Source organism: Phalangium opilio, unplaced genomic scaffold, assembly GCF_054372755.1.
Source record: "Phalangium opilio isolate 3A_F unplaced genomic scaffold, DU_Popi_V2 ptg000091l_1, whole genome shotgun sequence".
NCBI classification, from domain to species: domain Eukaryota; kingdom Metazoa; phylum Arthropoda; class Arachnida; order Opiliones; family Phalangiidae; genus Phalangium; species Phalangium opilio.
The window spans coordinates 1,365,737-1,387,983 of NW_028324196.1; the positions used below are offsets into that span (position 1 = coordinate 1,365,737).

Consider the following 22,247-nt stretch of genomic DNA (forward strand, 5'->3'; position numbering starts at 1 on the left):
ATAGACCTATTGTGGCACACTGTGAAAACCTTCAGTGACTTGGTAATAGACCTATTGTGGCACACTGAGAAAACCTTCAGTGACTTGGTAATAGACCTTCTCTGGCTTGCTAAAAGACCTGTGGCTTTGCAAAAAAATAACTATAGTGACTTGGAAAGCGACCTTTTTGTGGCAACGAAACACATCTTTGTGTTCTAAATTTAACAACTCAAAATGGTTTCTCGAGAAAAAGCTAGAAGGGACAAGAGACGTTTGAAACAACAAAGTCAAAGAGGGTTGATAGCTAAAACTAAGACTTTAGCCAACAAAAACAAAACATATTGCAAAAGCTACTATATAAAAAAAAACCTGCTCTTAAAGAGTAAAAAATCGAGTGATGGACTTAATCGCAAGTCTTTATTGACAAGTTCAATAAAAACTCAAAAGGTTTTGCAGGCCCCTAAAATAGGTGGCGCTTCTCGACAAATAAAAGTTGGTGCGAACCCGACTAAGAATTATGTTAAAAAGTCTCCTTTAACAAAGGTATTTTTAAAACAAAAAATAAAAAACTGATTGCCGAAAGTTTCAAGCGGTTTTTGGTGACGCGACTTACGGACCGTTTAATGACGAAAAGAACTTTTGCTAATTCACGTAAAAAGCAAAGTTCCAAATTTGCATCCCACAAACTCCTATGCCAGTTGCTATCTGGAAAAACATTCTATTTAAAAAGGCGAATATATTCGGCCTACCATGCAAGGCGCTCGTTACTTATTGAAGATTTCAAAAGTTTCGCGAAGAAAGTGCAAGAAATTGGATTGGTGGATAGTGACAATTTTATCAAAGTCATTGGAGGAAAAAGGCTTCACAGTAGTCTGGAAGAAGCTTTTTATCACCAGACAACATATTTTACTTTGGGGAATGATGGCAGAATTTTAAAAAACGAGGACCACGAAACGCGTTTTGAAAAAATTTTGCAGTTCGACGAAAATGGTCTATTAATAAAAGTGTTAAGAGAAAGCTCTCGTATCGGCGAAAAGGTTAATGAATTATGGGTTGATGAAAGTGGTAATTTTATTGACCAGAAAAGACTGAACAAAGGCATTGAACGCTGCTTGCAAGTTAATGATTTAGGGGTTGTCACGAATCTATTCAATGCAGTTGAAAACGTGTCAGAGGAAAAAAATCCCAAAGCGAATATCGTAATTAACGAATCTGGGTTTATTGAAACCAAAGAAAAAGCTTCGTATTGGGAATGCAGCGACATTTGCAACGTTAGAGAGCGGGCTATTTTTAAAGTCATAGCTTTCATTAACCAGGCGGCAAAGGCCAGTGATAGCGACCTAAATAAACTTTTTGGCTCTGATTTTGAAATTTGCTCCTACAAAAATAAGTTTTGCCAGAAATCCATTGTCAAAATGCCATTGGACGATTCAGATTTTGAAGTAAAAGTTTTGCCGTACCTTAGTCATTTCTCTTATTGCTCTGAAAGCGAGGAATGCGAGAGTTACTTGAGAGCCTTCAGAGAACTGGCTCCACATTACTCTACAATTAGAACTATTTTGAGTAAAATCTACTCCGTTAGAGCGTTGCTTAACGCTTTTTCAACATTGACCGATGAGATTGAGCATGGTGATTACGAATCTCTTCAAAATGTTATACCCAAAATTAGTAAAGTTGTGGAGGCACGTGGATTAAAAATGTCAAATGCCGAAAATGAGGCGACGAAAGGCGGTGAGAACGATATAAGGCCTTGTCTCGATGAGGGTGAAATCTTGGCTTTCTACGCTAAACAATTTGCTAGAGCTGAGCGTGATACGAATGAATTTCACGACACATCTTGCGATTGTTGCGCTAGATTATTGAAAAATTCTGATTTGAGGACCGTGGAAAAACTAGCATGCACTTCAGTTTTTGACAACCACGCCTTTCTCATTTTAAGAGCTGGTTTACTGTTGAAAAATCCAGAGTTCAGAGAAATGGACATGCTTTTATGCCCTTATTGTTCTAAAGAGTTGCAAAAGGGAAAGGTTCCAATTAGATGTTTCCTCAACGGCTTGGGGGTTGACGTTCCTCCGACCGAAGTCACGAGTTTGAACATGTTTGAAAAGGCCTTAATTCAGCTTGTGAAGGCATTTCACACTGTTGTCCGGTTAGGTACTAAAACTAATTCCAACATGCAGTTTGGCGCGGTGAATGCTTTGAAAGGTAGAATCATATATTTGCCAATTCCAGTCCAAAAAAATTTGGATATGATACCAGCAGCACTGCCTAAAGATCACGAATTGCACGTCTTGGTTAATGGTTTGCCCACTAGTGACAAAAAGATTTGGCAAAAAATTGTTCGCCTTGATGCTTTGAAAAAGGCCGTCGCTAAACTGAAAAAAATTAATCCATTGTACAAAGACATTGATATTACTCTTATCAATGAGGATTACATTTATGGCACCGAAGAGATTAACGGAACTATTGAAGACGAAAATTCATTAACTCCCGATGAATTATTGGCGAAAACGGATCCTCTGGCGCTGTTAAACAACCGCGACGAGGTCAATACAAACGGCTTTAGTACAGTTGCAAAAAATCCGCAAGCGGAATCGCACCAAATCGATATCGATGTTATCAATGATGGTGTGATCGAATCAAATCTTTCGCCAGACGACCGTTAACTCAACCTGAGGCACTGTTGCGAAAACTCTCAAAAGATGAAGCGAATGAGCTGTACGATCACTACACAATTCACCCGGTGAATGTTCAGCCGTCAAAAGATTTGTTGGCTTCTTACCAAATGAAGCGTGTCGAAGCCGAGCCTATCAGTAATTGGGACAAAAATCTAGAATACATGTCATTCGTGCACTTGTTTCCAATGGCTCGCTATGGCAAGCACGACGAAAGACCGTTTGGGAAAATGACGGAAACTGAATACCGACTTTCTCGTCTTTTGAACGCGAATCCAATGTTTAGACGTGATTATGCGTTCATGTTCCATTTATACCAAGAGGCCGAAATGAAATCCATTAACAGTAGTTTGAATTACGTTCTACGCGTGAAAAAACCCATAAACGTATCGGTCAATGATTTCGTGAATCAAGTTGATTCTCGAGATTCGGAGCTCGAGTGTAATTTAGCGACTTTCATGGCCCACATTCGAGGAACCAAGGATTATTGGTATAAAGTTCTCAAGTGTGTTTTGGCCATGATTAGGGAGTATGGCCCCCCTACTTGGCTTTTAACTTTTAATCCGGCCGAATACGATGACATTGAACTTCACGACCACCTACGACGAGTGAATGCTGACGTGCCAGGGGTCGAATCTATGTCGGTGGCTGAACTATTAAATTTAGATCCTCTTAGCGTTAGTTTACATTTTCACAACAAAGTGAGGTCTCTCCTAAGCAACTTTGTGCTTTGTAAAGAGAATCCGGTTCTTGGACCGATAGCGCATAATTTTGTGCGCGTCGAGTACCAATCTCGCGGCTTAGCCCATTACCATTGCTTGTTGTGGGTCGAGGAAGCTCCCGTGATTGGTTCCACTTCGGCAATAGCTATTTTAGAATACATCCAGAAGTATGTCACGTGTTCAATCCCAAAAGCTGCTGAAAGTCCAGAACTTTACCGGCTAGTAAAAAAATTTCAAACACATAAATGTTGCAGCAGTTGCTACCGAAAGGTTAAGAGAGGAAATAAGGAGCTCAAAGTGTGTCGTTACGGTTTTCCTCGAAACGTTACAAACGTTGCGACATTGAACTCTGCTGAATCAGTTACGCGTCATCGTAAAATGAAACGAAGCCAGAAACGCCTGTATGATTTGCCCAGAAATGAGAGCGAAGTTTTTATCAATGACTACAATCCGGCATTACTTTTGGCATTGAAAGCCAATATGGATTTGCAGTTTGTCGCCGATTCCTCGGAACAAGTGGCGATATACGTCACGTCGTACGTGACAAAGGGAGATCGGGCTGAAATGGATCAGTGTTTCGCAGAGTTGGCACACGAAAGCTTGTCTAAAAGACTGTTCGCTTATGGACTGAAATCTTTCACAAATAAATCGGTCGGTATTTACGAAGCCTTGGACATGATGTTGGGTCAGAAATTGTTTCAAAAGTCTGACAGCACCAAATTTATTAACACTAACGTGAAGGAAAACCGATCCAAAGTTTTGAAATGTTACAAGGATCTTGCGCGCTTGAGGGAAATTGATCCTGAAAGCGAAGACATTTGCCAACCAGGGTTTGTGGACGATAAGTATCCCAACAGACCCGATAGCTTGGAAGATTTAAGCTTGCGCGAGTTCGGCCGGTTTTACGATTACGTCAAGTACTCGGAGGCAGCGAAAAAATCTGAAAATGTAATCGAGTTGAAAAATAATCTCGGTTTGATGAGAAAGAGGATTAAGCCCTACATAATAGAACATTACGTTCACGACCCAATAGAGGAACCAGAGAAGTACTGCCACTCTCTACTTATTCTGTTCAAACCATGGCGAAACGAAACTGAGTTATTGGGCGAATTTGCAACCTACGCTGAAGCTTTCAAAAGCGCATTAACGACGCTAAAACCCATGAGAGAATACCATGAGAAATTTTCGGTTTCCAAAGAAGTTGAAAAGAAGCGCAAAGCCTCCGAAAAAGCTAAAGAGACTTCAGCTCTTTCGGATACAGAAAGCTATGACGATGAAAATGCCCTTCAAGGGAAAGAAATCGTCGTTGAAACGGAAAATGCGATGCACGATGTCGAAGCCGCTATGGAAATTGATTTCGAGGGCATGACACTAGACCAAGTTGCGCTACTCAACACTGATCAAAAAAGGGTGTACGACAAAGTCATGGATCACTTCACCCAAGAGGGAGGGCCAAAGGAAAATTTTTGCCATTTTGTGTCTGGTCCGGGTGGCACTGGAAAGTCCTTTCTTATTGCCACTATCGCCAACGCCGTTAGACGCCACTTTAAAAATGCCGGTAGTGTCGCGATCGCCGCTCCCACGGGCTTGGCTGCTCTAAATGTCAACGGCGTAACGTTGCATAGATTACTTATGTTGCCAGTAGAACATGGGCGTACCGCGGAATACCATTCCCTCAATTCCGAAAATATTTCCATTATGAAACAAACTCTGGGAAATTTGAAACTCTTGATAGTCGATGAGATCTCTATGGTGTCTTCGGTCTTACTAACTTACGTTCATTTGAGGCTAAATGAATTTTGGGAAATGAACAAGCCTTTCGGCGGTGTCGTTTGCATTCTCGTTTTTGGAGATTTCTTCCAATTGCCGCCTGTACAGGGTAATCCCGCGTTTTTAAAAGTCACTTCCCAGGAAGCGAGACTAAGATTTAATAGCATTGGTGGCACTGATCTTTGGAAGTATTTCCAATACGATGAACTAACGCAAAACGTACGACAGGCCGGCGACAGAGTTTATGGCGACCTACTTAACCGAATTAGAATTGGAACTGTTACGAAAGATGACGTTTCAACCTTAGAAAGTAGACTAGTTCCGGGAGGGAACAAAATTGAGGTGGCTATGAATCTTTACGTTGAGCTGGTTAAAGAAGGATTTCATCCCATCTGTTTGATGCCGAAATTGGCCATGTGCGATAAATTCAACATAAAAATGCTCGAAGAAAGCCGACAGAAAGTTGAATGCGTTGAATGCGAAGACAAACTCGTTAATTACGACAAAAAAATTACCAAAAACATTGTCAGGAGACTCAAAATGTTAGACAATGAGCCGTCTAAAACCGGAGGTCTTGAGAGCAAGCTGTATCTATGCGTTGGATCTCGAGTAATGGTTAGGAGAAACATCAATTTCGAAGAAGGTGTTATTAACGGCACCATGGCCGTTATAACGGGATTCCAAAAGAACGACCGTGGAAACATCATTGGTATCCGGATCAGAGTAGATCGGGAACCAAACGACGAGAACAATAAGCCCGACTTTGTAGTCGAGAAAATGAGCGTCAAGTTCTTGCTAATGACCAATGTATACGTGAAACGAACGCAATTCCCCATAATCTTGGCATACGCCATTACTATACACAAAAGCCAGGGAATGAGTTTAAAATGCGCAATTATGGATTTGGGATCAAGTTTATTTGGAACCGGCATGGCATACGTTGCTCTATCGCGAGTGACTTCCTTGGCCGGTCTCCATCTCTTGCAGTTAGACCCGAATAAAATTATGGCAGATGGACGAGCCATTGCGGATTATAACAGGCTGCGTCAAAAACACAGACCTGATCTTCCACTTTTAGAAATAGTGGGGTCGGAAGCAAAGAGAGGTACATAAAGGCCAACGTCGAAGAGTATTTTAGAAGGTGAAGGAGAGCGATCTGATGAAACGGCAAAAAAAAGACCAAATAAAAAGATTAGACTAGGTCTTCAAAGTGTAGACATTTTTCCCTTGAAAGGATTTAAAAATGGAGATGGAGTAACGTGCTACGCAAATAGCGTTTTGCAATTGCTCTTACTGATTCCGGAATTAAGAAACATGGTTAAAGGGCATAAAGGATCATTGAGCGATAAGCCTATTTTGACTTGCCTTCGTAACACTATTGAGCATGTTGAAAATTCAAATTCGAGTTCTGGCGACGATGGTTTCAATTTGCGAACGGCTGTTGGTCTGCCTTTTACCCACAAACAACAACAAGATGCTAGTGAATTCTTATGGGTTCTCTTGCCAAAACTTTGCGAAGAAATGGAAACTTGTGACTCTGACGCTCTTCAAGAACTATTATGGACAAAGTCGCAAAACGTTACCAAATGCCCGAACTGTCACCTTGAAAAAAGTTCTGGAAACATTATCCAAAGCTGCATCTTCACTCTTCCTTTGCCAAACCTCGCTAAAATTGATTGGAAACTATTAATCGAAAGGATGAGACCAGCAATGATGGCATGCGGAACTTGTAAACACAGAGAAATTAATGAACGTGATGTATTGATTTCTGCCAGTAAGTACGTATTTCTGTGGTTTCCAAGAGATACTGTAGTAAATGGTCACCCTATTAAGATTTTAACCAAAATATCGGGATTCGAAAATCAGAAAGTGGTTTTAAACCAAAGCGTTTACAAAACTAGGGGCGTGATCATTCATAAAGGTTCATCTTTAAACCAAGGTCACTATCTGAATTTTATTCGAAAAGATAACAGCTGGTACGAGGTTAGTGATACAACAATCACCAAGCGTGACAGATTCGTCAGTAACTTGACTGATGTCTCAATTATCCTTCTGGAGAAAGTCTCTCCTTTTTAAAGAGAACCCAGCCTAACTAGCGTTGTTAAGGGTGATCACTAAAAAATGGTAAATTTAGGAAAAATAGGAAATTTGCCCTTGAAATATACGGAGATGTTGGTGTAAAATGTAAGCGAGAAAATAATGAAATTGTGGGGAAAAAACTAGGAAGAATTTGTGGGGGAAAAACTAGGAAGAAATTGTAGGGAAAAAAACTAGGAATAAATTGTGGGGAAAAAACTAGCAAGAAATTATTGCAAAATAAACGAAAAGTACATAAATAAATTATCAATCAAAATCTACTTTCAAATGAAAAGTAGAAACTTCATTATAATTTCATGGTTTGAGAGTTTTACAAAACTATTCAAAATCTAATTATATTACTTTACGATTGCGAGTTAAATTTCAGAAATTTTGAAATTTCCTCCAAGCTATAGAAAGTATATATTTAGAAATTATCGAGAAACCCACAAGAAACTAATTCCCCGGTGTCTATTGCTATTGCTAAGTATTCCTCACAAACGAAGAATGTTTAGAAATATTTCAAAATGTAAGTTTTCCATTTAAATTTCAATATATCAATAAAATAGTTCGCAAAATCACAAGCGCCAATTAAATCTAGCAACATTCAATATCGTAATGCTGCCAAACAAGAGAATCGACCCCGTAATTAAGTAACATCGCTTGCGATTTCTCGCTATCCCTGATTCAACCTGTTTCCTTCTGCTGAAATATCCTCTAGTTGGCCGATGATTGAGAGGGGTGGCGGGGGGGGGGCGGTTATTTCCTTTGCCTTTGAGACAACGTGGATAACACGTTGTTTAAGGCCATACTTCCTCATATCAGTTAAAAAAATACAATGGCTATAATCTTCGAAGCAGGGCCCTATACAAAACTCTCTTATGGCCGCTTCTATCTCCTTTTCCTTTCACTTGAAGCTCATTTAACACGTGGTCAAAAATATATAGACATCTTCTTCAAGCTTTGCTACTCATGAAGAATTTCCTCAATAATTCTCATTGATATATGTATAGAGTTTCAAAAGAAATAAACATTTTTATCCTACATTTCAAATCGAGGGGTCACTTGAATAATCAGGTGTACAGAACTAAAGAAATCGATTACTTGATTACTAGAATTCTTAGAAAAACATTAGTAATCACAATAATTTTTGTGTTAATCAAAGGTAATGAGAAATCTCCTATAATCACTGGAAATTTCGTGAAACCTTGAGAAAATCAGAAACAATCACATGATTTACTAGTAATCTTTTGTAACCACTCGGTAATCACACCTTTCGTGAAATAATCACAGATAATCAATCGAGGAATTCGAAAATCCAAAAGAAAAATCATAATCAGTTGAAATAGAAATAATCACTGCATTCATCGAAATTCACGAAGAACCCAGCGGTATTCACGACATTCACCCAAAAATCAATGGGATTCATTGGAATTCAAAAAAAAATCGCGAGTAATCAGCGGCAATTACGGGAATCAGTGTAAAGATTATGGAAATCACCGACAATAATCGTAATCACAAAAATCAAGGAATTCTATCAGTAATCATCAAAATTCACATAAAAATTTAAAAATTAGTACTCGGGTGTGAAACTTTTGGCTGATGACTAGACCCTCGTTTCAAATACTGTCATTTTTAAACTTACTACGTAAATAAATTACAACATTATATGCTTATCGAAATCTGTTTTATTGAATATAACTTAAATATAATTACCGATATTCAATTATAATTTTAATTAAATTAAGACTGAAGGGACAGATATTATAAAAAAACGTCTTGGTTTGGACCAAGTCCGAAAAAACAAACGATATGTGTGAGGTTTATCAATTGGCTGAAGTTTCAGATATTGCAATTTTTTTTAAAATTATTTTTATTCCTTTAATCCTTAATCATTATTTAATTCAATCAACTGATTTTACTGTTAATCGATCTATTCCCTCTAAATTAATTTAAAAAATTACATATCTACGCTTTTTCAAGTATAGTTCCATTTTCCGAAAACATTTTATCATGAAATTAATTATTTTGAAGGGATTTCGTGTCAATGTTCACTAACTTGTAAGCACCTTGACGGAGATAGGTTTAATTGTTGCTGGCTTGGCAAACTTTCAGGTTTGTAATTTATAAGTTCCTGAGAAAACTGTTGCTCAAGAAAATATGATAAATAACTTTTTTGCTCAAACTAATTTATAATCTTATGATGTCTTCTTAAGACAAAGCAACATGTTTATCCGGTGACGTATCTTTAAATAGGTGGCTCTCCGCAGTAATGGAAAATTATGATATCGGCTGATATAACCAAAGGTACGGGTAAAGATTACATAAAAAGAAATACTTTTCAGTACCAATGACTTGTTATATTCATTTCCTGCGGAAATAATATGGTTAAACACATTATACCTTACCTCAATTTTCCCAATATATATTAAATTTTGCAATCACCAGAGGTTCCAGTGTCGAAACCTTTTCACATTAGTAAACGGTACATGACTTTCCAGACCTAACCTTAATAACCTAACACTATAAAAAATTCATGTACATACATAAATGTTGAGACTCGCTAGCGCCGAAGGACCGATCACTTAGTGTAATCGGTGTACATTTGTTAGTGTGTACACCATTTGGAAATTACATACAGGGAAACTAAACTGGGGTCTTCACTTTCTCGCCTAGAAGCACTGCTATAGGCAGTGCGAGTTGATGGCCTCCCGCGACCCGCCTGTAGTGAACTTTGACACGGTCTGGCGATGACCCTGTGTGTTTTCCGAAATGGTTTCTACGCCTGATAAAATGATTACGCGTAATACGTAACCAGTGCACAAGTAGCGCCAACAATGTAGTAAGGGGTGATGACGTTTCAAATGTAGATTGACCAAGAATCTCAGAAGCACGGAGAGTGAAATTGCAGTGCAATCTTTCCTTCATAGAGGTGGCAAAAGAAATGTAGCGTTTTGATATACGAAATTAAATGTATAAATTCGCGCAACAACCTAATATGGCATCCACTATTAAATATTCACATTTTCCTTTCGAATTATGTCAAAGTTCGCTTGCTCTTTTGAGACAATCTGTAGATTATTCAATATTGCTCCCCCAACACGTACTTCCTTCAAAATAATTAATTTCATGATAAAATGTTTTCGGAAAATGGAATTATTCTTGAAAAAGCGTAGATATGTAATTTTTTAAATTAATTTAGAGGGAATAGATCGATTAACAGTAAAATCAGTTGATTGAATTAAATAATGATTAAGGATTAAAGGAATAAAAATAATTTTAAAAAAAATTGCAATATCTGAACTTCAGCCAATTGATAAACCTCACACATATCGTTTGTTTTTTCGGACTTGGTCCAAACCAAGACGTTTTTTTATAATATGTATAAGAATTACTCAATAAATTTGTCATAATTTTTCATTTTATTTTGTATTTTTATGCCCATGGGCGAGTGTTGAAACACCATCATTTAAAATATGACGCTTATCGTCGCAGGGATTGAGACAGAGTTTACTCTGCCTCACAGTTTTTAAAATGTGCTTATCACTGACGATTCTAACCATTTCCGCGGTGGTCAGCTCGCGGTTGAAGAGACACTCGCGGTAGTGCGCGTGCCGGACGCGTTTCTTCACGACGCGCTTGCACACCCCCTTGCACGTCTTTTTCTCACCCTTAGATGATAGGATGCTATACATTTTGGGTCTCAACCCGCAGAACTCTTGAATTGGGGTGCCGTCCAGCTCATCTTTAAACTTCCCCAGTCTTTTCTTGTTAATGTCACTGTGAAGTTGATGGTCACGTGGGTATCCCGAAAAGTCGTACTTGTCCGATTGAGCGGCGAAGTCCGCGTACAGATCCCCCGTCTCAATGTGATACGTGAGGCTGTCTGTAATTATACGTAATGTCCGCAAATGTTAATGTAAATGTTATGCTAAAGTAAATGATATATAAGGACGTAAAACTTACCAGTATCAGTGAAGAGGAGTTTAGCCTTGTCACCATACTCCTTTCTAATTACGTCGTAGTGGAACTGGTACATCAAGAGTTTTGATAGATCCAAGATGGCGAAGCCCGTGTATATCGGTCGGTTTAACACCAACTTCTTCTTGGCGGAATGAATTCCAACTAGTTCATTTGTTGTTTGGAAAATTGTAAACCGTTCGAAGGCCGGTGAACTAGCTTTTTTGACGGCCTTTTCGGGAGTGGTCACGAGCTTGAAATCCTGGCGATTCCGAAGGTTCTCCATGGTTTTGCCTTGGGGAAAGGAAATCATAATTAATCCTATTTTTTTTATTATTATTCTAATTTATAATTACACACCAAACACCGCATTGTTCATCAATTTGAAGAGATCCTTCTCGAAATCATCGGTCGCCTTCGTTCTCTTCTCCGTGTTGAAGTTAATGTATGGTTTCAACCACGCCCCTTGTTCAAATTTCAATATGAGGTGAATATGGGTGATTTTCAGCCCCATTGACACGTAATATTTTAAATTGCGATAGTGAACTATGTATCGTTCCTTGTTAAAGAGGTTGGGGACTAATTTGGGTAAGGAATCCTTGATTTTGATGTTCAACAAATTCATCTGGTTCTTGGAGTATTCCGAGAAGAATTCCTGTTTTATTGACATGGATTCTGGAGCCAGCGGGTAGCAGTTATGTTCATGATGTAGTGTTTTAGGGTACTCCATATCCACTTCCATGATATAACCCACCGGTGAGTCGTCTGGACAACTAAGAATCTCTCGCTCGGAGTTGGGGTTGGGTTCCTCCCACCGGAAATTTCTCATGGGCATAGCGTCACACATGACCGTCCCATAAAGGTTGTTGCAATCAATTGTAATTGATTGTTAGTATTTTAAAATGAGCTCAGGATAACTTGTATATCATACCTAGATAACAGTTGTAACTTTCCGGTTTTGATGCGTCGTAATTATCTAGATATCTGTTGTTCGCCGCCGCGAAGCGATGACTTATCATGGATACCCCTCCCCTAATCCCCTTTTCGATGAAGAGGTGCATGTTCTCATCCAATAGCAAGTCTAGGTGTACCTTTGTCATACATAGCGCGGCTTGCCAGGCAAAACCAGGTAATGTATATGAGTGTGCAGGGTCTAGACGATAGTACGTCTTGCACATTTTGCGGAAGTTTTGGAAAACATCCGCTAGGAGTAGTGTATCGGACAGGACATACAAATCGTGGTACCCTCCTTTAAAAACAATACTGATATTAGTATTATTCATCTCGAGTGTGTGTTATCATGATCATACCCAAATTCTGAATGTTGAATGATTGCCATACGTTTTGAGCGTGGACGTAATCATCCGGTTTGAGTGGCTCATCCGTGAGATCGTTGTGGAAACTCTCAATTGATGGTAGTTGCTTTTCAGAGAAGCGTTTCTCAGAATCCATGTAAGTGTATGGGTATACACCTTTCCGAAGAAGTAACTTGACTTCGGTCGGATTGAAAACTGTGTTTAGGAGCGGAAATTTCTCTGATCCTCCTTTCCCAACATTTGAAACCAACGATTCGAGAGATGCAGGCAGTAATCGGATACTATCCACGAAGCGCAGATTTCACAGTGTGAATGAAATGTATGTCTCACTATTGGTTGCTATACAGTCAATCCTTTTGTTACGAATCACCGCAATTTGCTGCATAATTAGATGCGCATCGTACCTATCCGGTGATTGATAGTTAATAATCAAGTCTAATTAGAAATGACTATTTAAATTACCTGCTGAGATTGTGCATCACGACTGGAATGAATTTGGGTGCTTTTAATTTCAAATTGCAGCTTTGACACGCACCCCCTCTATATTTTCCAGTGTAGTGGTTATGGTCGCGTGTTTTGATTGTAGTAGCCGTGAAGGATTCTTCACATACGTAACAACGAGTCGCAGCTTCGTGTGAAACTTCCTCGGTTGCTGTTAATTGCATTGGTATGTTCTCCTTCAGTTTTTCAACAATGATGTCAGATTCGTCCAACAGCATTTTCAAAAATTTCATCGCTCCGTCAACCCCTCTGTATACCTCGTGTTTAACAAGGTTTCCTATGATAGTATGGATATTTGTAAGATAACCGGTTAATCCGTTTGGGGGAGGGGTCTAGAATTTACCGGTTGGTCCAACTATTGCGTATGAAAAACCACACGCCTTATGCAGCGCCAAAGTAGTTGTCGATGATAGTGACGTATCTGGCAAACATGTTGACACCTTCGCGAGAATCGATTCGAAATCGGCCACAATAATGTATGGAACCTATATCGATGTAATGAAACATTATAATTTTGTCTTGCACTTGGTTAGATTTAGTAAATTACCATTTGATTCCATCCAAAGTTTTTAAATTTCAATATAGGTTCACTATGCGGCATAATCACACGTTGTGGGTCGTGTACCCTACATTCACGCACGTGATTACTGTGAACTGTTTCGGTGGCGCTTCTTTTCAAACAATATCGGCAGTAGAATGATTGGTGACAATGTTTCGTGAAACCGTTAAACAATCGGCTAAGGTGGCGAATTAACACGAAGTGTTTTGACTTCCCATTGGAAACCAAGAGAAGATCAATTTGTCTCGATTCGTGCACTTTATTTTCGCTAACGTAGCGCGGGAAATATCCTTTTTCGTGCGCGAAAATATTCACAGATAAATTATTCACCTCCTCAAACCGTTTAAGTTTAAACGTATCTAATTGAAAAGGGAAAGTGATTCCACACAAATTGAGTTCGTTCTCGTACGGTCTATAATGTGTTACACGACTTGGGATGTTTAAAGCCGGATGAAGTTTCGCTATGATCGACCACAAGAAACACTTATTGTCACTTGGATCTTCTGGGTTAACATTCACCGTTACCTTTTTATTTTCAATCACGGGTGGTAATTGAAAATATGTTCCACCCACTAGGGGTAAATACTGGATAATATTGATTTGTATAAACAAAATACGGTCTAAAACCCACCCACTTCCCATAGCTTCGAAGCTATTCATACTCTCGGCTATTTTATCCCGACTTGAGTCGATTTGTTGTGGGATAACTTCTGGTGTCAATGTGGCATGTGTAAAACCCCGGAAAAATGGACTAATTTCGGTTTCAGAACCAGTATTTCCAAGTTCACGTGTATACCGCGCGCGAACCGTCAAATACCATTTAATTCCCTTTTTATCGTTCAATTTGTTTCTCAAGTATCCTTCTAGCTTTCCCCTGTGTTTATTAATAAACAAAACGGGGTCCGTCACACCTTCAGGCGCGGTGATTCGAGCCGAGAAAATCGCGTTATCGAGCGCGTTAATCTCCTCAATGTCCGGTTGTTGACTTCCGGGTTGTTCTACCGCGTTCTCTTGAGCTTCCCAATTCTCCATAAATTCATTTAACCCGACGTCATCTTGCGAGAGCAAAACGTCACCATCTTCATTTTCCCTACCCCTACCATCTAGATTTTGTCTATCCTCCCACATCTTTATAAACGCATCAAGTCCTTCAATATCTTGGGTAGATAACGTCTCATCTGGCATTGGCGCATTTTCTACATATAAATTAGGAATTAATTCCTACACCAATTCAAATGTCGAGTTTTACGACTAACGCAACTCAACCCCTGGTCGGTACCTACACCCTGTACATCAATTTGCGGAGGGTGAGGGGCTTTACAGGGGATGACAAATTATATTTAACTGAATAATTACCATTTTCAACTCTGATTCTTTTTCTTTTCTCTGGGATCGGTGTTGCTTTCCTCTTAACAGGGGAATTGGGAGGGGTGACGCGGTGAGATGGCCCGGGTTGAGGAGACGCTGGACGCGTAATATTTATTTACGGCGGCTCCAACGTGGTTCATTTGCCGTTGATGGCGGTTTAAATTATCTTTCCGCGCATAACTCTTATTACAAACTGGACACGCAAAAGAAATATTACCGTGTTTGGTCCGCATATGACGACCGAGGTTCGGCTGGTTGGTGAAGACATCGGCGCAAGTAGAGCAGGAGTACATCTTGAAATCGAGTGTGACATAGTACCCATTTCACCTCCCTTTTATACAATTTTTAGGCCTACGTATATATTGTTTCACCCTTTCCCGTGATTCCAATTGGATAAAAATATTGCCAGCTTTAAACAGTGTCTTTTCCTTGGCTTTTCCGGGGTTTCCCCATCAACGTACAGAAATCCAATTGCACCTGGTTTAAGATGGTGTAATATGGAAGACCTAAAAAGAACCTTCTAGAAACAATGGAATGTTCTGGAATCGGAAAGAATATTCTAGATGGTTCGAGGTGATCGACACTTCATTGTACATCCGAATTCGGTCTATATTGTAGGTAGTGTAAAGTCAACAATGACGCTTTGATGTGAAGACTCCCTCGAGTCTAAGAAATTTACTCCTATGATGAAAAACCCAAATGGTATCTTAAACTATAGTAGCAGGTACATTCGTACACGAGGGGTTTGTCGAGACGTCAAGTTGACATGTTAGGTTAAGACGCACGTGTTTTCGCCTTCTATATGGTTCGAAACGAGGGGTCGGATACGTACTAATTCTATGTACCATGTCCTTTAAGTTATCAGTATATTTTGAACTAGTAACCGACCACCCAGCATCGGGCTTGATTTCTTCGCCCTTTTTGGGTTTTTTGGGGGAATCCCGAATGAAACCAGTGATTCATGTGTGTGTATGGTTTTTACCTCTCCGAGTGACGTATGTCACGGAGAGGTTCTGTAACGATCGTGTGTGTCCGTGTGTGTGTCGGTGTGTGTGTGTGTGTGTCTGTCTGTTGTTATACCCACGTGACCGCGTTCGCAGTTTGCAAATCGGAGCAAACGTGTTCTCAATTTCCGGAAATTTCGAAAATTGTAACACTTACAGGCTATTACTCCATTGCCTGTCTAACATCACCAGCCTCTGGTCTTTGTCCATCCCACATGGACACCAGTCTGTACACACTGACTTCTAATCACAATCGTCTGCTGCTCTTTGTCCATCCCACATGGACACCAGTCTGTACACACTGGCTTCTAATCCCCACCCTCTTGTGGTCTTTGTCCATCCCACATGGACACCAGTCTTTACACACTGGCTTCTAACCACCACCGTCATCTGCTCTTTGTCCATCCCACATGGACACCAGTCTGTACACCTGGCTTCTAACACCACCATCTTCTGGTCTTTGTTTTTGTCCATCCCACATGGACACCAGTCTGTACACCTGGTTTCTAACACCACCATCTTCTGCTCTTTGTTTTTGTCCATCCCACATGGACACCAGTCTGTACACCTGGCTTCTACTCCATCATCATCGTTAAGGTTAAGACATACGCGGCGATCGGCCAGGGTTACGAGAAACGTCCGGCCTCCCTAAGGTGGGGCTTCCACCAAAGGTTCACGCAATTGCGCTGTTCTTATCCATAGCTGCGATTCGACACCCTTATATACTACCTATTTGAGTAAGGCGACGCAACCGGCGTATGCTTCATTTCAAACGCCAATATTAGTCAAGTCTCTCAAGAATGTTTAATTATTCTTTTTCAAAACGATGTAACGCTCAATAAGGCGAACAACTATCGAAGAAAATATTTAATATTAATTATATTTATTTTAATATTTAAGATAATCATGTCTCTAAACTCAAAATTAATACGGAAAGGGTAAAACAGTAGTCTATGTGTTTGTCTATATGTGTCCGTCCGTTGTTACACTAGTGCGCTGCGTTAGAAGTTCGTTTTTGTTTTGATGTGTAAAGAAATCCTTCAGAACCTTAATATTCCCGTTTTCCATAATATAAAATGAATATGTGGAAATATTTTTCGTAATTATGATGCATTTAGTACTTTTGAAGCTTTAAAGCTCTATTTCATTTTGATATTCCAAAGATTTTTTTAATATTATTATTTAAAATGGATGTTTATATATTACTTAAGCTATACTACATCTGTTTATAGCATAATCCTTCCTAAAGTGAATACAAGCGCAACGCTACAATGTTGGTCAAATGAACTGTTATTTGTTAATAGGCCTAGTGAACCAAAAAGTAAACGCTTGGGTTTGGTTTTCGTTTCTGTAATGCAGAGACATTAACGGTTCAGAGTGAGCCGAAAGTTAAATACACTATTAAATAATTAGGCTTAGATTATATAATCATGGTGGAAATCTGGGCCGCGTTCAACAGAGCCCAGCGCTGTTAGCAGTGTCCTACATAACGGGATTTTGTTTTTGAATTTTGACGTCACGGTGCTTAGCGCTGAGCTAGCGCGGTCTTCAAAGAAAATAGTAGGCTTTTTGGATAACGTGACGTAAAACGTGTAGTTCTCAGCTTGGCGAAAAAACCATGGATGAATCAATACAAATAGCTCTATGGGACTATAGCTATTTAATTGGCGTGAAACCAGTTGATCACGCGAGAATTTTAAGAGATATGTTAGTTTCTAATTTTAATTATAAAAGTTGTTATCTATCTCTATAAATATGTTATCATACAATTTTTGTTAAGCCTTGGTACCTTGCACGCTTTATTGCGCTAGCGTCATTTATAAAACGCCGATGACCGGAGAAAAGCTATGACGACAGAGCTCACCGGTAAACATTTCCAAAATCCGCTGTCTTTTTTGGTGAGCTCTGCTGAACGCAGCCCAGACCAGTGAAAGGTCTGATCGTAATCGGATAATAGCTTCGTGTTTTCATGCTTTTCATGGTACGCATTTACTTTCAGTGTGTGTAGCCACAAATAAGCTTTGGTGTTATGTAACGTTAACAGTCATGTTGACGAACTAAGAAAATCGTTGAGGTGAAACGAGAGGATAGTGTTTATATGGCAACCCTGTTGTGAATATGGCTTTGAACATAGAGGGCATACACTTGAGGATTAGAAAATTGGGCCTTTACAAACACGTAAAGGTAGTATCCCTCCAAGGTTTTATCTTTTCATTTCCCGTTTCTCCCCCATCGGATGATTTTAATGTGTACAAGTATATCATTATTGGATGTAAAATGTCGTCTGATTTACAGTATATTTGCTATGCTTTGTATACTGCTTTAATATTTCATAAATTTCAACTTAAGAAACATTTCCATATCTGGGTTAATAAGTTTGTAAGTAGTCGTCTTGACTCGGAGAGGTAATATTTTGGTTTTCCCAACTTGTTGATACTACAGCTACCTTAGACTGCTTTTTTAAGAGCCTATTCACGGCTTGTTCCCTGTGCCACAGTCGGGAGGGGTCGACACTATTCTGGCAGGAATAAAGGAGGGCTTGTCATATTACACGGCACGAGCAAGTTTCAACGAAGTCTACTTTTTGCTTTTATATCTATATACTTTTGGTAGTATGAATAATATTTGAGGTAAGGGATCGTTTGAAATAATCCGCCAGGGGTGTGTAAATTGAAACATGGCTCTCAATCCCCCACGATTCCGGAAAAATTCAGTTTAATTGCTATCAGTAAATAGAATTCCATTCGAGACTCGCTGGTGAATGTTGATCAACTAACCTCAACTGTCGTCATGTTTACGGGAGTCTCTTGGGCGTACCTATAAAAACTGATTAATCTTCAAATCGAGGATAACAATTAAGATTTTAAAATAGTAATCGTACCTGTATTTAAGATATCGATCATTGCCCAGAAATTCCATTTCGTTCTGGGCCATTTTGGGGTCCACTTAAACCATATCTTGTACAATCCGAAAGGCGATGGCAAAATGTAAAACAATCCTTCAAAACGTCAAGTGTCTCAAATTTTTACGTTATATTAATGTAATAGAATATTAAAACAATTGAGTACTCTCCTTTGAGTACCGTATTGCACTCGGGTATTTCAAGTGTCGTCCCGGAACAGAGTTCGGGTAACAAGTCAGAAATAACATTTCAAGTGATCTTGTCGTTAACCACACTCTCCCGCTATTGTAACTGAAATGGAAATGTTAAATATTTGATTACCGTTTTATTAAGACCTTCTTACAAACGCCCCGTACAATCTAATCAATACTTTTGTAATACATAAAACCCAGATTAGAGTTGGAAATGGAGCTTTTAATGCGCACTAGAATATGTTTTATGTATCATTTTTTACCCTTTCTAAGATTGGATTCCCCTATAACCATGATTGTAAACAAAGATAAGGACATTACGTTGTTTCGGTATTTAAACATAGGTATTCGACCTCATTATTCGGAAAACGCTTTGCAGTCTCTACCTTTTTATTGACTTTTCTGGATCTCCTTTTAACAAGAAGGAAAATAGTGTAAGAAATAAGATGAGACTAGAAGTACTGAGCTAACCAAATTCTTCACTTGGCGAAAGTGAATATTCTTGATAACAAACCAACGGTTGGCCCTCTGGTAGCGGTTTCTGAATTTTCCCTCCAAAAACGTGAGACGCTCGCGGCGGTAAACGGCCGAACTGGATTCAAGCACCCGCGTCTGTGTTCCGCGGCTTTAGGTTGAGGGGAAGGGGGTAAGGAATTTTTTTGGAACTCTACCAATTTTTTCTCTCTAGTGTAGGCGCGCTGGAAGCGGCATAAAATCCTCAAATTTGTTCACTAGTGCCAGGATCTACTACCAATGCTAGAGCTCTTTACTTCTAGTCTCATCTTACTTCTGGTAGTGTTAAAGAAATAGTTCAGGATCAGGTGACTTAACATTGCACATTAAAACAACACCCTTTTTCTATATATAAAAGGAATTAAATATTAAGAGGAAATAAATGATATCTTATTACAAAATAATTAGCATTTAATTAGTCTTAAAAATAGTCAAGGACTACTGCGCCATCCGCCATTGGTTTAGTGGCGTCTGCTAACCCGAACCTTGATCTTATTGTTACCTCTCTCACACCGGGTGAGAATTCAACCAATCCCTTTGTGGGTAAGAGGTTCGTTTTAGCAGACGCTTTGTCATTAAAATACAGCCAAGTAGATGAGAAAGACAAATTTAGTTTGGATCATATTGCTATTTAATTTCACACTCGAGTGCGTATCTTTAATCACAATAATATTACAAGTACACAATTAAAATTACCCCTTACGAATTAGTGTAGATTTAATATGACTTAAAGTGAGTATTACATTTAGAATTAGAAAAGGTAAATTGTATTTTCGAGAAATTCGTTTTAATTTAATCTGCAACGTTTAAGCACAGTAATTGAAGAATACTTCGGTTATGGCCGCGGCTACTGTTCCTGACAACAGAGTGAAAAGAAAGTAGAAAGGAACGCTAACTCTGCTCAGGTCCAAGTCAGCCGTGCTTTTCATCGGTCTCTTCCACTTGACTTGTCCTATTAAGTAATGCTTCTCAATAAACATTTAATTGAAAACTTGCGTTTCAAAAACTGGTTCCAGGCTGTATTAAAATCATTGGTCAAGCGCTTTAATCGGTTTACTATAAGGAATTAGTACCGACCTCAGTTGCAAGTTTTCGTGCATTTGCGGCGAGCTTCTCAACCATGAGGTGTTGTAAATGAAGTGAAGGTAGTCGAAGCCAAGGTAATGCTGCGAAAAGTAAAGACCTCCGTTTTCTGCCATGAACATTTTGCTCTCAGAATCAGATTTAAGGAATCCTCCCATGAACCAAAGCAGAAAGGTGTCCACTGCGATTAGAGATTTTCCCCAGAAATAATTGGAATGTATCCATCAAGTTTGTACAAATCCAGAACATTAGCGAAAATATGCTCCTGATCGAGTTCGTCCAGCCATTTCTTAACTACTGGATCCTGGGTTGCCTATAGAATCGATTAAATCGAACAAAGACGTCAGAGGATTTCACAACACGGAAAAACTAATCTACCAAATATTTCAGATAGTCCAAAGCTCCGCTTTCTTCGACGACTGTAGGTGGAATTCCCGATTCGATCAAGTCCGAGAGGGTGTCTATGCTATTGTAGCTTTCCGTCGTGAACTCCGTCCGCAAGTAACAACCCAAGAAGAACAGAATGAAAGTCACTCCGATCAGCCACGACGCAGCGAGCAGACGACAAGTAATATGAGACAAAACGGAGGGAATCGCTGTATGGAACATAGTTGAGTCTGATTAAAGCGTGGGACATTTTTTATGGGTATTCAGTCTCTCCTAAATGGGTTACCCTTACGATACTTTTCAATTATTAACAAAGTCTTAATTGCTTACGTTCGGCGCACAAGAGCGACGAGTTCTCCCAGACATTTTCCAGAGTTTCTTTTGCCATGTTCTTGACAGCTTTCTTGGTGGACACCGATTTGTATTTGTTGGTTACGATGGAGTGAATGACGAGCAAAACTGACAGAATGACCACGGTGAACACCGTTACAATCACCACCTAATTGAACCAAGAATGGATTTCAATGAATCGGGTTGTGCAGTTGATTCTCAAATTTTGCAAAGTTTACTGGAGTGTCTATATTTAAGAAGGACAATGAAGTTGACGTGACTTTCTTCGGGGCGTGCGATAAGATAATTGTCCTGGCCGTCTGGTAGACCGGAGCCGGACTGAAATATTCCTGTCGGCCATCGAAAAATGAGCGTGGCTCTGGCATCATGATAATATTTCCTTTCTAAAAAAGAATAAGAGTAATTAAATAGCTTTTCATCTGTAAACTTAAATTTTGGTCTAATTTCTTTTTCACTTACGTTGAAAAAATCAGGCGCAGTGAATAGTTTAGGAACATCAAAATGACTCATTTTATGTCATTCGTAAATTGACCTAAAACGAAAGATCATCTTGAACTAAAAAATGTTATTAACATAAATTTATGGCAGTCAATAAACGTAGTTAACATTATAAATTATACGAAGAGGCGGATTTTGTGGAAACTTTATTAACAATTCTTTCTCGTTTGACCGAATTACTCTAATCAAATTCAAAGTAATATGACCATATACTTTATGTTGAATGATCGTTTGAAATAATCCGCCATGATTTTGTACCATGACGCGCCACTCTGAATTTCCCACGACTCCTGACAAGAAATATTTAAGTTCAATTTCCATCAGGAAAAAGAATTCCATCCGAGATTCAGAGGGCTAGTGAATGTTGATAAACTCACCGTAACTGTCGTCAC

At 39.2% G+C, this 22,247-nt stretch overlaps 1 protein-coding gene across 1 annotated transcript; it reads left to right on the plus strand.

Annotated features, from left to right (window-relative positions):
* Positions 1–2,818: 2,818 nt before the first annotated feature.
* LOC149644098 (uncharacterized) lies at positions 2,819–10,125 on the plus strand. The gene is made up of 7 exons (XM_089850499.1): positions 2,819–3,598; positions 3,770–4,031; positions 4,134–4,303; positions 4,364–5,275; positions 5,375–5,671; positions 5,732–5,953; positions 10,093–10,125. The coding sequence occupies exons 1-7, from the start codon at positions 2,819–2,821 to the stop codon at positions 10,123–10,125; spliced, it is 2,676 nt and encodes an 891-aa protein (XP_089706625.1).
* Positions 10,126–22,247: the final 12,122 nt, after the last annotated feature.